We start from the raw sequence: 17,388 nt of genomic DNA, 5'->3' as shown, positions 1-17,388 counted from the left end.
TCACACATTTTACTGTGGATTACGATGTCATCAATGTATGCCCCGCAAAATTCAGAGTAAGGCTGGAGAATTTTGTCCATCAGTCTTTGGAAGGTTGCTGGGGCACGTGCAACCAGAAGGGTAAGACCTTAAAATTAAACAGACCTATAGGGGTGGCAAAGGCTGTCTTTTGTTTGTCTGGTGCATGTAGTGGTACTTGCCAATATTCATTTGTTAGATCTAGGGTTGACAAATAGACAGCACTACTCAGTTTATCGATGAGATCATCAATACGAGGCACTGGGTAGGCATCAAAGGCTGAGATGCTATTCACCTTCCGAAAATCTATACAAACCCTCCAACTTTTGTCTGGCTTTTCAACTAGAACAATGGGGGAGGACCAGGGCCTGGTAGATGGCCCAATTATGTTGGCCAGGAGCATTTGCTCCATTTCCTTGATGACAATGTTTGTACGGGCCTCAGGTAGTCGGTATGGTTTAAGATAGACTACCTTGTCTGCAGTATTGCGGATATGATGGTATTATCCTTTCACCCCATCAGGTTCTTCATGGAAGACATTCAAGAATTTATTAACTCAAGGAGATCTTGTTGTTGAGAGTTAGTAATATCAGACAGAATTAGAGTACTATTATTCACCTTTTAAGGTATTAAATGGGATAACAGTGGCATAAGACTCAGATGTTCTCATTCCACTCTTAAGTTCACTTGGTCGACCTGGGTCTTTTGGCGACAGTCTGGTTGGGTGATTTTGTAGTTACATGTCCCTGTATTTTCAAGTACTTCATAGAGCCCATGTCATTTTGAAATCAGCTTATTATTTGAGGTAGGAGGAGCACAAGGACTTTCTGCCCAATTGAGAATGGTCTTAGGGTGACATTTTTGCCATATGAGGTTTTCTGCTGAATTTAGGCTCTAGCAAGGTGGTCTTGTACCAGGGATCGAACAGCTGCCATATGTTCTGTTAACCTTGTGGCGGTTTGGGAGAGCGGTATTGGAGCTTCTTCCCTTTCCTCCCACGTTTCTCTTAGCATATCCAAAACGTCTCTGGGTTCTGTGAAAAACCTGAGGGTATTTCACTGCCCCCTTCTGGCGAATTCTTTATTCAGGGGATTAGAGGGAGAGTGCCTCGGGCAGATACGCCACATTCCCCCGTCCCTATTTTCCATCTAGCCCCTCTTCCTTTGTTGGGAGATTTCCACAAACAAATTCTGTCTCCCCCTCCCCAAATACAGACAAATAAGAAGAAAGAAAGAGGAATGAAGATTTCCCATAGGAATAGCAAGATCATGGGTTCCTGTGGGAATCCACCATAATGTCACACTAATGAGGCCAGGCAGGATCAGGAAATCCACCACAATCACGTACACCTGCAACCAATTGACACCACGCAGGTGTATAAAAAGAATTGCCCCATAGAGAACAGGGAAGTGCTCTTGGGAAGCAGGGTGGGAGGCTGCAAGGCTGAGACCGACAGAGGATCTCTACCCAAATCCAAAACACTCAAGAGGCAAGGCTGGACACAAGAAGGAGCAGCTCAGTGGGGGCTGACAAGGACCAGGCAGCAAAGCACGGGAAGCCGACGGGCTGTTCAACTGCAAAGGAAAACCAGATAAAGCCTGGCGAGTGCAGCATGCTCGCGAGAAGCCAGAAGTGTTCGTGACATGGAGCCAAAGAGCTGGAGAATGTATTCCTGTTTGTGTCAGGAAGTAGGCCCTCTCTTCACTGGTGAACGAGAGTGTTGGAGAGGAGTAGAGAGGCTGATGCTGAAAGCCTTAACCGCAAGCCAGCCGAAAGAAGCAGAGAGCCTGAACGCTACCGGTGAGAGTGAATGAAATACAAGTCTGGTTGGTGAAAGGCACCAAAGATAAAGGAGGCAAGAGCATGCCCTTATGGGACTTGTAGTCCAGTTGGAATCGAAGTAAAATTAGTAATAGAGTGGTCATGCGAATGAAACACATCTTTAAATGACTCGGTTTGAACTTTACAAGTAAAATCCACACCAAGTGAAAAATGTCAAATGAAATCTCAAAGCCAAGACAGGTTTGAGCCCGACAGAGGGGAACCTAAAGCGCAAGTAATCAGGATGAACTTTAAAAGGTGTGAGACCGATGGAGGGAAAACCAATGTTGGAACAAATGTGATATGTCAACCATTGAAATGTTTCTGAGTTTAAATTGATTATAAGAGCAGAAGCTTTTGTGATTGCTTATAGAACTATGATACCCAGGAAACCTGTTACGTGCCAGGAGCACGTTTGTAAAAACATCAAGCGTCACAATGCAACAGTGTCGGAGTGGTCAGGCATGAAGGAAGGGCATTAGTGTTGTTTTGAAAACCTCCGACATATTGTTAAAAAGATGTGATGTAAGAAGAATTGGCAAGGGAACCCCATAAAGTTGAATGTTGAAAGCAAGAAAGACAAGACCCAAACTCAAGGCGAGGGAAGCCTAAACGGTCTGAGTTTGAACTCTTAATGTCATTCTTGAAATCTATTTTGAATAGAGGTAAGGGAAGCCTCAAGAAGATTGTGTTTTGAAAAATGAGACAAGACAGATTGTTGAGAGACCGTATTGCATAAGGAACCGGGTGAAACTGAATTGTTTCAACTTTGGGGGATACGCTAAATAGTACCAGCCTGTTGTCTTTGAGAAACTAGCCACCTGTTTGAAAAGCTCCTCCAAACCCTCCTGTGCTTTAAATGTGGGGAAGGGAGTTGAGTACTGGTTTAACCACCATCCTGACTTTCCTTCTGATAGACTATATTTTTGTTTTGACCCATACCCCCTACACAATATTTTGTATGAGCATGAGGGCAAGGCTAGGTCTATAATATTTATTCGACAAAGAGAGACACTGAATAGTTTTCTTTTGTTGATGGTCGAGACCTCTCACCATCGTAAATTTAGGGCAAGGTAGGAAATCTCCACCTCCCCCCTTTTCAAGGCTAATAAGCAAATTGAACTTGAATCATTGTGTCTTTCTCATACTTTTGATACCATGCCTACATCACAGTTCTTGCCCATAGAGTAAATTGAAGGGTGAGAAACCAGTGGAGGCCTGGGGAGCTTTTCTTATGGCAAACAAAGGCCAATGAATCATCTGATCCCAGTTGGTTCTGCCTTGATCAACAAACTTCCTAAGAATGGTTTTGAGGGTTTTGGTAAACTATTCAACTAATCTGTCAGTTTGCAGATGATACACGGACGTCGTCAAGGTCGTAATGTAAAGTAGCTCTTTTACCTCCCCCATGAGCCTGCTCATTAAGGTGTTACACTGGTCAGTTAATATCTCATTTGGGAAGCCCACCCAAGAGAAAAAGGGGAGAAGATGCTTTAGTATCTGCTGTGTGGTGTTCTTGCACATAGGAAATGCCTCAGGATATCTGGTTGCAAGGTCAAGTATTACTAGCACTTTTTTGTTTCCCAATTTGGATTTTTCAAGGGACCCAATAATATCCATTCCAATTCTTGAGAGTGGTATTTCGATTATGGGTAAAAGATTCAAAGGGGCTGGTGGTGGTAAATGTGTAATTGTACATTGACATATTTGACAAGTTTGTACAACATTTTTGGTGTCTGTATGCATTGCTGGCCAATAGAATTTATTAGCTAGTTGGGCCTGAGTTTTGGCCTGTCCCAGATGACCACCTGTGAGATGCGAGTGGGCAATCTCAAGCACTACCTGTTTGTGACTTCGGAGTACTACCAGTTGTGTTTTAGGTAGACCTTCTGAGGTGGTATCCCTTCTATACAGGAGTCCTTTCTTTTAGAAAACAAACGGTCCCTCTCTCTTTTGGCCCCCAGATTCAGGTAGGACTTGTAGGGGGGAAATAAAGGATATTTTCGCTGGGAGAAGGACAAATCATGAAGTATGTCAGGAACTTCATCACTGAGTTGTGGAGGTATAGAAAACTAGATTTTCCATCCGCTTCCCCAAAGCCTAAAGCTTCTCTTTCAGTGGTATCTTTCTCAGCCTCTTCCTTGAGGAAATGAAACATCATCTTCTCAAGTATCCCCTGGGCTATTTTACCTCCTGCCTGGATCTGAAAGGCATCCACCCCATTATTTTGGAGTAACACCTTCACATCTCTGCGAAAATCAGGGTCAATAACCCATGCCAGGACATCAATGACAAATTTCCATGCGAGTCCTGACTTGGGTGCCACCCTGATGTAGGTACCTGGGGGTGGTATGAGGACCAGATCAATGGAGATTAAGCGCCTTCCTTTGGAGAGATGGTTTCTGACTGGCTACTACATATGTTAAATCTAAGAGAGCCCTTAGTGGCAACTGTGCGGTTGGAGGCTCTGTTATTAAATGTTTCATATTTGAGGGTCCTCCAAACTGTTTTGGTTGAGCTGTGTTCCAACCCTGAAACCATAATTGAGACATGCATGGTATCAAGAGAGACACAGACACAAAGGAGAACAGTTTAAAAACTTGTATTAAAAGTGTTAGGGTTGGTGCAATGCCTAAATTGGCCCAATTCTAATGGGGGGCTCCCTCAACTGATCTTTCTAATGAGAGTCAAAGTTTGTAAGTCCCAAAACAAAAGTCTCTCTGTGTCAAACCTATTCTTGCCCTCACGCTTAAAGCAAATGTTGGTCTGGGTCTTCTTGTTTTTTTTTTTAAAACTCTTCATTAATTTCAACACTAAACAAACAAACAGTAACAACAAACAAACAAACAAACATCACACTGCGACTGGAACGTTATGTTGGGATCTGCACTCTATCCCCTGTCTGCTTGGCGCCTCAGCTAGGCTCCCTCCTTGTCTGATCCTCCCATTCAGTTCTGTACATCTCTGGGTCTCGCATAGAACCTTTACGGTATGTCCACCACCCCCTTCGAGTTCTGTCGCTCACATTGTCCTCGGGGGGCTCAATCCTCCTCTGGCTCACTCGGGCTTGTCGTGTCTTGCCCTTCTCTGTTATTAAATAGGTCCAGTATGAGCAAGTTCCATGCAAGTAGTCTAGCCAAGCTCTCTCCTTCCCCCTCTGTGTCGTTCTGATCCACACCAACATTTCTTCTATTGTCAATTTTCCCAGGTCTGCCCACCACATTTCTGCTGATGGCCCCGTGCTTGTGTTCCATGCCATTGTTATCCGGCATTTCGCAAGGATACACATTAGGTCTTTCATTTTCGCTATGTGCGTCCTCTGTTTGCAGCCCCTCAGGAACAGCCCAAGGAGGTAGGATTCCGGCAATCACGCTTGCATTTGGATCCCTCCTGCCTGCGCCCTCGTTTTCACTGCGTCCCAAAAATTGAGTAGCACCGGGCAGCACAAGAACATATGTATAATGTCCACTTGCTCTTCCGCACAACGTGGGCAGCTTCGGATTTGTCTGTGTCCCATGTGCGACATTGAGTAAGGTACAGTTGCATTTGCTTGAATTTCGTGTTTCTGGAGAGTTTTTTTCAGCATACTGTCCTATTCCACTCATCGTCCGTGAAGGTCTTGTGGGGCTCCTCTTCCCATCTAGCTCTTGTTTGTAGGTCCCTTTCATTGCTGACCAGCAGGAGCTGTTCATAGAGCCTGGATATCGGGTGTCTTCACTCCGACACATCGTACCATGCGTCCAGCACTCCCTCTCCTCCTTTTCCCGGCAGCATCACCCACCTCTTCTTGATGCTCTGCATCATACTATTGTACAATAGGAATTGTCAGCTATGTATGCCCTGCTCATCCATCAGGGTCTGGAAATCCACCCACTGTCCTCCTTTCCACAGGTCTCCGGTCTGTGCCACTCCCTTGTCTTCCCACTGCGTCCGTTGGATGGCCATTGATACCATCCGACTATCGACTAGTTCTGCAAGGGGGATCTGTCTCAAGTAAGGGTCACAGACCGTTTGCATTTTCCACGCCTTCTTCCACAGAGTCAAGCCCAGTTGAACTATTGTAGGGAGTGGTTTGACTAGGGCCTCGTCCATCCATGGGAGTTCCCTCAGGTAATACTGTCATATTGCTGGCTGAAAAAGCAGTGCATCTATGGACGTGTCCTCTCCCAACCATTTCACAAAAATTGGAGCTGGCCTGCCAGGTAGTAACATTCAAAGTCTAGTAGCTTGATCCCTCCCCATTCAAAGCCCCTATGTAGTGCGTTTAATGCTATCCTGTTCCTCCCCCCACCCACAGGAACTCTTTTGCCAGTGTATGTAGCAGTCTGAAAAAGGGTCTGGGTATGATGTGCAGAATGTTAGTCAAATAATAAAGTAGGCGGGGCAGGACCGTCATCTTCAATGGGGCTGCTCTTACTATCATCCCCAGTGGGAGTGTCTTCCAGAACATCATAGCCCTTTCGATTTTAGCTAGGGCCGCCTGTGAGTTAGTCGTGTGCGTTGCTGTGATGTTGTGTTGTATGTCCACTCCCAGATAGCGGAAAGTGGTTGATGTCCATGTGAGTCCTAGACTCAGTAACTGGTAAGGGGCAATCTCCCTCAAACCCACCAGAGGGAAGAGCGAGGATTTCTCCTTGTTAATCGTGATACCCGACAGTCTGGCAAATGCTCCCAATGCCTCTAGCAGGTCTGGCATATTTTCCCTTGGGGTCCCGACATAGAGGAGTAGGTCATCTCCATATATCGAAATTAAGTGTACCACCCCGTTTATCTCTATTCCAGCATTTCCGTACTCCACCCCGAGAAAAACTGAACGGCTCCAGAGCTAGTAATATAGCATCGGGGAAAGTGGGCATACCTGCTTTGTACCCCTGCCGATCCTCCACCCCTCCGAGATATGCCTCCCCGTTTTTACCCTTGCTCTGGGGTCATTGTAAAGAAGCCAAATCCAGCGGGGGAACCCTTCCCTTATCCCAAAATAGGCATGAGCCCCCAAGTGCCAATCCCAATTTACTGAATCAAATGCCTTAAATCGCATCTAGTGACACTACTGCGCTTTCCCCCTGTTCATGGTTTGTGCTCTCGATTACGTGGTGGAATCTGCGCAGATTCCATGTCGTATTCCTCCCTGGCACATATCCAGTTTGTTCTGGGTGCACCAGAGTGGCTATGACCCGCTTGAGTCGGTTTGCTAGGGCTGCTGTCAGTCTTTTGGAGTCCTGATTGATTAGGAGATCGATCTATAAGAGCCGCACACAAGAGGCGGCTTATCCAGTTTCAATATGGGTATGATAACCGATTTAGACAGGCCCTGTGGCAACCTCCCCCTCTCATATGCCTCCTGAAACATCTCCTGCAGCTGTGGGGCCAGAGTATCTTTATATTTCTTATAGAATTCCCCGGGTAGCCCATCCGGACCCGGGGATTTGCCTATTGGGAGGTTGGCTATCACTGCGGTCAGCTCCTCAAGCGTGAGGGGCGCATCCAGTGTCTCTGCCTGGTCCTCCGATAGTCTCTGGAGGGGAATCTCCACCAAGGCGTCAGTTATATCTTCCCCCTCCGCTTCATGTTTCCTGGAATATAGTTCTGCATAGAACCACGAGAACACCCCATTAATCCCGTCCTGAGTCCTCACTTCCCTCAACTCGTTCATCCCTGATAGCGGTTATTGGTTCGTGCCTGTTCTCTCGTTTAGTGAGCCAGGCCTGCCCTGCTTATCCCCTTCAGCTTGTAGTCTCTGCACATTGTTCTTGGTCTTCTTAAAAGAAAAATGCTGTTTCAAAAAGAAGTATGAAATAAGGCTGGATTAAAGTGGCCTTGTTAGTTTTAGTTCTGCCAGTTCAAAACAGTTCAACTTAAAAAGGTGCCCTTGGAATATTCCAGGCAAGGCTCTCGTAAAAAAAAAAAACCAGTTCAAGTTCACTAACGTTCCTAGGTTTGCTTGGGCTTCCTTTCCCCAGATTTTTAAAGATCACAATTCCTATGCACCTCTCAGGGTTCCCTCCCCCAAGCCTAGGCCTCTCCTGTTCCAAAAGATTCACATTTCCTTTCAGGCCTCTCAGGGTTCCCCTTCCCCAAGCCGTGGCTCCTCTGGTCACAATGGTTCACCACACATTTGTAACATAAAAGTTCAATTTGTCAGGATTCACTTTTCAAAACATAGTTCCTTCTCTTTAGGTCAGAACAGCCTTTTATAACACTTTGGGGATTTTGCTTGGATTTTATCTTCAGTGTAGCTCCCCCTTTTGCACCTTCTCTCAAGTGGATCCGTTCACCTCCTGTTTTCAACACTGGTGCAGAATCAGAGACTTGAGATTGCATGGCTTTACTCTCCCCTATGCGTGACCACTCTGATAAACAGCCCCCTCTTCTTCTTACTTGCTTTCTTTCTCTTACTTTGGCTGCTGCAGTGCCTCTAATACATGTGACTCTGCTTTCTCCCCACGTCTCTGGCACCATCGGTATTCTCTTCTATTTAGTTTTTCTCCCTTATGCCTCTTGGATTTTTTCTTTTTGTCTTTTTGTGCCACTTGCACTCTTTCTTCTTGCCTCTTAATTATGCAGTTTCTTTCATCCGTGCAGCTTGCACACTTTCCTTTTTCCCCCCCATTTCCTTCTGTGCTGCTACACTTTCCTTTTTCCCCCATTTCTTTCTGTGCTGCTTGCACATTTAAACTTTTATTCTGGCTTTCCTTTTCGGGTCGCTCGCAACCTCTTCTGTCCTTTGTTTACATGCTTTCAACTCTTTCTTCTTTTCACCTTTCGTGCCGCTCATACGCTTCTGTATTCTGTTCTTTCTGTCGGGCCGCTCGCACACTTCTCTCATTTAAAGCTCTCATTCCAGCATCACACACGCACCAGATTTATTATCTCATAGAAACTCACTGGTTAGCGCAATGCTGTCGGTAAAGGCTTGTCAGCTTCAGTTAAGAGGTCAGGTTCTCACCACCTGCCCCTCATGCACCCTTAGGATCTGGATACCTCCCAAGGGAATGAGCAATTACCTGGCCATGAGCAAAAGGATTCAGCATGCCCCAATCCGGCTCGCTGGAGACACAGCTCCCTCTTCACGCTGCAACCCTTCTCACACACCGGGTCAGCGTGCCTGCATCGCGCTCTCCTCTGGATCCCTTGGGGTCCTCTTGCGGCAGCTTCCTGGAGTTCAGCTCCCAAGGCCCATTTAGCACCCACAGCTCGCTCAGTTTCTTTGGCAGAACTCCACCTTTTATACCTTGGTTGGTAATCAATGGAAGTCAGGTGTGCGTAGCTCGTGTCAGCTGCCTGACTCTGCTTGACCTCATTAAAGGGACGTGCTAGTGGTGTAGTGTAGCAGGCCTCTCCATTCACCTTCCTCCTCACAGTACTAGAGAGACTTCTCCCATGGATAATCTTTCTAACTCTCTGTCGCTCTCTTCCCCGTCTCAGTATATGTTGGAAATGGGGAGAGGGGAAAGGGACATGACTGGAAATATCCCATAAAGGCTGGGGGAGAGTGGGGTGATGGATCACTGGGGTAGAGGGAATACTGCGTCTCGCCCTCTGGCATTCTCATCCCAATCACCAAAGACCCCCACTCAGGTGATCCTCTCTCGCTTGTCCGCCCCCCGGGTTGGGATCCAAGAGCGATGGCCCATCCCTGGCCACCTGAATACAAGATCCCCGAAGAGTAGGTGAGAGAATACCTTCAGATTTCTCACAGTAGCAACATGCACCTTAACTTGCCCCTTTATGGCAACTTCTGTGTGTGTGTTCTACCCCCTTCTGAGTGTGTATGCTGCCCAGAACTGAACTTGTATGCTGCCGCCTCTGAGCCTGTAGGTAGTATACTTTTCAGTCTATGTGCTGCCCTTTTCAGTCTATGTGCTGCCCTTTACAGCCTGTGTGCTGGCCCAATCTCAGCCTGGCCACAGCCCCCCGTCTCACCCGGAGTGCTGCACCACTACGCCTGTGTGCTGGCACTCATTGTAGTAGTGGGAAGGCTACTTTCAGGCTTGATCATTACACTTCTTGATATAGTGCTTACCCTGCTCTTGTTCTCTTTTGGAATTAAGGCTGTGGCCTTGCTCTGAATTTCCTGGAACTGATTTGGTGCCATCCTATTTCCTGTCCATCCACTGATACACCTTGTTTTATTCTAACAGGTTCTGCATCTCCCTCCTCAATCCCCAGATCTGTTTCGAACATAGATGTTGTACATGGTCACAAAACCTCCATGGGCTAATTCTATATCAAATGCGCACATCCCTAATCACCAGTCTGAGAATTTTCCTCCCTCCTTAATACGCCCATCCCTCCAATAGGCAAAAGGGGCAATACATGTGGTTCTACATTCTATGCATATGCTTCTCCTTATTTCTGTGTTCAATGTATTGTTCTGTCTCCCCACTCCCACAAAGGAGACAAATAAAGACTTTGATCATAGTCAAGGCAGTAAGAAATACACAAATACAGTAGCTAATCTATATGGGAAGAAGTGAAGGGAATTTTCTGAAAACCAACGTTAGTTAAAAAAACAAACTTGACATACGGCACAAGTTAGATAAGTACAAAGAGCTGCAACTTGTGCCACAAGTTGGATTTGTACAAAGAGCTGAAATATATGGCATAGATTAGATATGTTCAAAGAGCAAATAAGAAAAGGAAAGTAACCAGGTTGCAATATATAAATTGAACATCATTTGATTTCATTGGTTGTCTTTTTCACTTCATGTAAAATAACCACGACAACTGTACTTAATGATGGACTATTTTGCACATAAGGTTCCTGTGTGAGGACCCGTTCATCCTGTAGCTGGCTCCCCTGGGAGATTGTCAATATAGTACAGTTAGGTCCAGAAAGGCACATCTGACTATCAAAAAGGTAAGCATAAGCAGCATTGTAGGGGAAAGACATACATTTCAAGATCTTTGTCTGGCAAGACTGAAGCAACAAATTGACATGGGATTCATTGATGGGTTTGAGAAAAAAGTTCCACAGGAATGAAAATGTCAACCACCATCACTTGCCAAGTAGACTTAACTTTTTAAAAATCATCAACTTACCTCTTTAGAGAAATTAAACAGCTTTGGTTTACATTCATCACTGGAATTAGCAACCTGAAAAAGGTGTGAGATAGAGACTGCAATAAATTATTTAGAATTTATTAGAAGAAAAATAGTTTTCGTGTTGACTTTCAGTTGTTCCGTTTATTGGTTGACCATGCTAACATGGTGAGACAAAGGACATTTGATGTTAAAAAAAAAGGAAAACATTACAGAAATAAATGGCATCATTTAATAGGCGTTTAAACAAATGCTAAAATCGCAAACATATCTTTAAATGGGTCCCACACACAAGAAGTTGCACTTTACCTGGAAAATCTCAACTGTGCTGTTCAGTGTAAGTGGACATGGAATATACCACTTTTTAATAACTACCTAAAATGGAAAATCACACCTTATTAGTTTACTGCTGTATGAAAATATGATTTATATTACAAAAGCAATAGACCGGTTATGTTGGTAGAAAAGCATTATGACATTTTTTAAATGACTACCAGTGGTGTGTTGTGTCATGTCTGCTGTTTAGAATAATGATGCAAATTATCATCATCTACCCCCACTTCTGGTACCGGCTCATGAACTTGTGTTATTACCATATTGGTACACATCTTGGAATTCCACCAATCACACTGTTGGTTGTTTGCTGTTCAGGTCCCAGTACTGCTATGGTTGCTTCTTGCCCCACACAGTTGAAGGCCTACTATCTGTAGTAGCTGCTGCTGTGATGAACCGGAGGGTGTCCTCACTTCGTTTCCCCTGTTATTGTTTACTCAGGTGACCAGGGAAAAGCCATGGCTTTTGGATCCAGACCCTGGGGGTGGATATGCGAGGGAGATCACCTGGGTGGAGGAGACTTGGGGAGTGGGCATCCTTAGTCGAGACGTGATATCTCCCATTTCCCTTTCACCACAAAGCCTCCATCCCTCAAGACTTCATAGGCTTTTGTCAGCCCTGTCACTATGATTCCCTTAAATATTCCCCAAAATGCATCATTATGGTACTGGGACCAAGAAGAGGACACCTGGACCAACACATCCTCATTTTGTGAAAACGAACAATTGTCAGCCCCAACCAAGTACTGGGACGAGGAGGAGGATAACGAGATCAAGGCAGGACTACTGCTTTGCTAGTGAGCTATCTAGTCCTTTTTGTAATGTAATTGGAGGCAGGAGCTTTAAAAGCTGGAAGCCCAACACAAATGGAGCCAGGTGTGGAAGCACAGTCAGCTCTGTGCCGGGAGACCTCTCCACTGTGGCAGCGTGGCAGGAGGAGCACTGGAAGCCTGTGAAGCAGTGCAGAGTGTATGCAGCAGGAAGAAGTGACAGGAGAAGCTGGAGGCCAGCAGGAAGCTGTGAGACGAAGGCCGGAAAGACAGAAGGAAGCAGTCGTATGTATCCAGCTTTACTGTGGAAGCATTGTCAGGGGCACGCAAGCCACAAGAAGACCGCCCGGAGGAGTCACGATTAACCGCATGGTGAACCAGGATCCCATGTCGGTGGAAGGACTCGCAGAGAGCCGTAAGATCGACCTGTGAGTGAAACCAGAAAGGGGAAACACCCGGCTGGCAGGTGGTGACAGAAATAAAGTGAATGCAACGTATTTTGAATACCGAATGCAATGAAAGCAATGAAAACAGAGGAAACCTATTTTAAATACCGTACCCAATTAAAGAAATGAAAGTTGATGAAAGCAGATGAAACGTATTTTGAATACTGAACAAATTGAAAGCCAGTTGAAGCGAAGGAAATGTATTGTGAATATCAAATGAATTGAGAAAAAGATGAACACTGGCATCCTGAAAGGAGTGAAAGAACGAGTGTAAACTTTACTGAAAGGAAAGTTGTGAACTGCATGGAAATAATGAACTGCACTAAGTGAAACAAGTTGCTGGCAAAGCCAAGACAGCAAAAAGTGTTGAATGCAAGATATGAGAGATCTAATACTTGCCACAGCCAAGCAAGTGCAAAGAACTGTGCATTGTAAGGAAACAAGCATTGGCAAGAGCTAAGGAAACAAAGTTATAACAAGTGCAATGTGTTTGAACAGCCGTAATACAGAGTCAGTAGAGTGTAACACATTTGAATGAGGAAAATCTCACTGCTGAGGAGAAGCAGTGGACTGGAGTCCAAGGAGAACAGTCAAGGCAGGTACCTGTAACGGGGTGGATCGTGTGGTCTGAGACTGCACCTAGACCGGGTCCCTCCAAATGGAAATACCACTAAAAACCACCCTCTTCAGGGCTCCGGCCCCTTTACCGAAACAAGGTTCAATTAGCCTCCCTCAGCTCGGCCCAATTGGATTTACTTTATACCGTTGATCACTTTCAAATGTGCATGGGGTTTAGCAAGACCCGCTCATGACCACTTCGATCTTAATATTTCTTTCACACTCAGCATCAGTTGGATACCCAACAGAGACTTTTGAATTGAGCACCTGCGTGGTGCCGGACCACTTCGTGTATGGTATCTTTTCTTCATTTCCCCATAGTTGAATTTGGACATTCAAATACTTCAATCTGGCTTTCAATTACAGTTGCATTTTGGAATGAGCGACGCTTCAGACAATGTTTCCTTTATACAATGTTGCTGCTTGCAACCTTGGTTCAAAACACAAGCTAGCTTGGTATTAGTCTCTCTGACTCACCGGCTGTGTTGCTTATTCGGATGCCGCTTTGTTGTAGGAGCCAAGGACAGAACCATGGCAGCAATTGCTCCTCCCCGCCTTGGTTATCGATGCGGGAGAGCCCTGGGTACCTCCTACACACTGCCTTAGTTCCTGATCTTCAGTTTCTTACTTTCCAAAGCTTGTAGAAGTAACAGTCCTTATAGGTCAAGGGTGCTTCCCTTCTTGCAATCCTCTCCTTTCTCGCCATCTTCCTCCTTGTATTAAACTGCCATCTTGGAACTGCTGTTTCCTTGTGTGTTTTGCCTCGCTCAGAGTGTGCTTTCGTGCTCCGCCTTTTATCTGTGTGGGGAAGTGTGATGGAAGTCAGGTGTGTATAACGATCCATAATTGCCTGACCTTGCCTGACCGTGGTGTTAGGACATGTCAGGTATGCAGCTCTTGTGTTAGTTGTCGCTGACGGTGAACTGTCTGTGAGAAAGTGCTTGTGTCGGAAAAGGTGGGGGGGTTAATTCCTAGGTATCTTACCTGGTAGTATGGGGAAAAGGTGTAACTGGGAAGAGGATACCGCGTCTCACCCTCCGGTGTCCCACTTCCACTCCCAGAGGACCCTCTATCCAGGTGATCTTCCCGCATTGGTCCACCCACAGAAACTGGATCCAAAAAAGATGTCCATGTCCTGGCCAACTGGATGACAGATTGCCGGAGACTAGCAGGTAAGACACCTTCAGGTTTCTCACATCATCAACGTTGTTTTTGTAGTGTTGATATGGAGCTTTTTGGCCTGAAAGTAAGATTAAAAAGCTACCAACAGTTCCATGGTACAGTACTCTGTCCTTGGAGAAGAGCAACATTTGAGGCGTCAGTAATGCAAAGCGGTTAACTGCTTGTAGATTTCTCAAATATGCCATTTTATTAAAGACATTATTTAAGAAAATAACTTGCTTGCCCTACTCTACAGAGGAATTCCCTAACGAGTCTAAAGGCTAAGGGAACATTCTCTAGCATGGCAAAACTGGCCCTCACACTAAAGAACAAATACACAAAAGAAATTATATGTCAACAGAATATAATAAACAATATTGACACAATATCTGAATGGCCTTCTCCTGTCCTGGGTAAGATCCTTCCCCAGGATTCAAAGTTAACTCCAAATGTTCAGCAAAAGAAAATAAATGTTTTGAACCAGCTCTTGAAAGTTCAAAGTCAAAACAAAAGTTCATCAAACAAAAATCCACTGGTAACAATTCTTTGTTTCTGGATGAAAAGATCCCCTTCCAATTTCCAGAAAAGATAATAGCACCAATGGAAATCGTGGTTATGATGGTAAATTGTCCCGTCTTCAATATAAATGACCACAGTTCAAAACAAAGTCTAATATTCCCAAAAGCTAAATAATACACAGTTCTTTAGGACTTCTTCAGTTACGACTTTACATTTGGCATATTTGTCAGGATGCTTCCTCTGGGCTGCTGCTTCTCTTATAACAACCACACTTCTACAGTTGGTACTATGAGAACAATCACCTTTCTCCCACAGTACGTTACTGCTTTAAACAGATCTGCGTGATTTTTCCGTCGTGGAAAAGTCTGTGACCGAAATGTTTGCATGAGAAATGTGCGAACCACAAAAGGTTTGCACATTTCCCATGCGAACACGCATCTACAAACCCACACCCCCACCAACAACACACCCACGACACACCCCCACCCATACCCTTAATACACCCCCACCCACACCCCCCAAATACCCCTACCCTACTTACCTTCTCTTCATGCTGTCTCCCTGCGGCGCCAGTTCCCTTTCACTTCGGTGATTGGGAACCGGCACAGCCAGGACTTTTTCTTTCTTTTTTTTTTTCGGGAGCTGCAGAGGTGTCCCACGCAACACCCCGCTCACTATACCACACAGTATAGTGAGCGGGGTGTTGCAGGGGACACCCCTGCAGTCTTTTTTTTTTTTAAAATACTTACCTACAATGCTACCACCAAAGGTTCAAACGTTTGGTGTTCAAACCTTTGGTGGTAGCATTTTTCGGACTTTTTGTACAATCAGACCTTTTTTTCGGTCCGATCGTACAATTCCCTTTAAACCACTTCAATGTGATATCTGCTAAACAACTTAATATACCACCACAGTTCAAGTACTACTGCTACTATCCAGTATTGTGGAATTATTAGGTAGGTTTTGACAAGACACTTCAACCTCCTGAGGTAGGCAAGGCACTCTTCCTTTTAATTACTTCTTTAAAAGGGACAGCCTCTTTGCCTCTTCCGTCTGTCTTACTACCACAAGAACAACCTGCGTTTGCCCATAAGACACTCTACTTTCTAGCTTCAGCAGTCTTTAGCACCACATGGTACATTTTAATTCCGAATATTCTTCACAAGCATCCGTTTCCCCTTCCCCAGCTTTCCTCCCACCTTTCTGCCAGTTATCAGCCCAAGTAATTACCCAGACGCGTATGTACCACTCTCTCAGCTTCAGGTAACAATGATGTACTTGTTTCTCAGGTCACTTGACTGTTAACAACTTCACCGGGTAGTTGAATGGCTCTTTAACTCTTGGCAAGACTGGTTTCACTATAAGAAGGGGTTGCACCTCTTGGCTTGGGTAACACTTCTTCCTCTCTTCCATAGTTTAGTCTCTTTACTTCTTTGAAATAGAAAGAATATCACTTCTAAATATAGTCTAGGATTCAGTATTTCAAGTGAAAACACAATTAGGCACACATTACCTCTCTTTCAAGTAGATATTTAAGTTTAAAGTTGAGTAAATAATTGTATTCCTGTGTTACTGTAAAGGATGCAGTTCTGACTTCCTTTGGGAATTACAATTAGGCACACGCAACCTCCTTTTGATGTAGTTTTCACTGTTTATGTTTTGTAACTCGTATGTAGACAATGTTAGATATTTGGCAATGGTTAGGGAGCGTTCCCTTTTGTTAAATAGGACTCACGACCACTCTGTTATACAGCAACTGTCTTTAGATACTTCATTGCCTTCAAGCACTAACTTCTTACGTGAGTAGTGATCTTCAACGCTATATGCGATGTGAGAACCCTGAAGTTGTCTCCCTAGCTAGTCCCCAGGGATCTGTCATCTAGGAGGCCAGGACACGGTCATCACGATTGGATCTAGTTTCTGGGGGTGGACCAGTGAGGGAGGATCACCTGGATGGGGGTGCTTGGGGAGTGGGACACTATTTATTTTTCATTTATACAGCGCACACAAGCCTTCAGGCATCATGGCGCTACAATCCAGTTACATGGAGCCGCTAGGCAGTCAAAAAGTCCGTGGATCGAGATTGGGCATTGGTACCTGTGGATAGGTAGGGTACATCAGAATAGGTAAACATACAGGCACAAACATGACAATGTAATGTTTGTTCATAGGTTACAGAGACAAGTACAATGTTAACACCTAGACTACTCATTTGAGTGGTGATGGCAGTGTGATAGTCGACTAGTTTAGGCGAATATCCAGGTTTTTTAAGGCTTTTCGAAAGGCCCAGTACGAGATTTCTGTTCTTAGGGGCTGCAGGATGGTCTTTCAATGTTTTGCAGCGAGGACTGGGAGACTTGAGCCTCCTGCTCTGGTTCGCTTGAATTTAGGTTGGATCAACCTATGGGTGTAGGGTGTTCTGGTAGGCCTGTCTGTTTGATGGAGGTACATTTTCTGACCTAGGTATGGTGGGGCCACTTTTGATATGCATCTTCGGGTAATCGTGAGTGTCTTAAAGAGGATTATTTGCTGTATCGGAAGCCAGTGTACTGCTTTCCTGGCCTCAGGTATGTGGTGATGCCTAGGTAAGTTTAATGCTGCTCGCAAGGCGTTATTTTGAATAGTCTGGAACTTGTGTATGTTGTGTGAGGATGTGCCGGC

The 17,388-nt window shown here is 45.0% G+C and overlaps 1 protein-coding gene across 1 annotated transcript in view; it reads right to left on the bottom strand.

Moving 5' to 3' along the window:
• SLC38A6 (solute carrier family 38 member 6) overlaps positions 1–17,388 on the bottom strand; it is a 490,235-nt gene that overhangs the window by 146,512 nt on the left and 326,335 nt on the right. The window contains exons 9-10 of the mRNA XM_069638925.1: positions 11,191–11,256; positions 10,882–10,935 (exon numbers count right to left, since the gene is read on the bottom strand). Coding sequence (XP_069495026.1) covers positions 10,882–10,935; positions 11,191–11,256 — 120 coding nt within the window. The remainder of the gene's footprint in view (positions 1–10,881; positions 10,936–11,190; positions 11,257–17,388) is intronic.

Source organism: Ambystoma mexicanum, chromosome 14, assembly GCF_040938575.1.
Source record: "Ambystoma mexicanum isolate Mex_15411 chromosome 14, UKY_AmexF1_1, whole genome shotgun sequence".
NCBI classification, from domain to species: Eukaryota; Metazoa; Chordata; class Amphibia; order Caudata; family Ambystomatidae; genus Ambystoma; species Ambystoma mexicanum.
The sequence above is the reverse complement of the archived record's forward strand: the minus strand, read 5'-3'. Positions and strand labels throughout refer to the sequence as shown.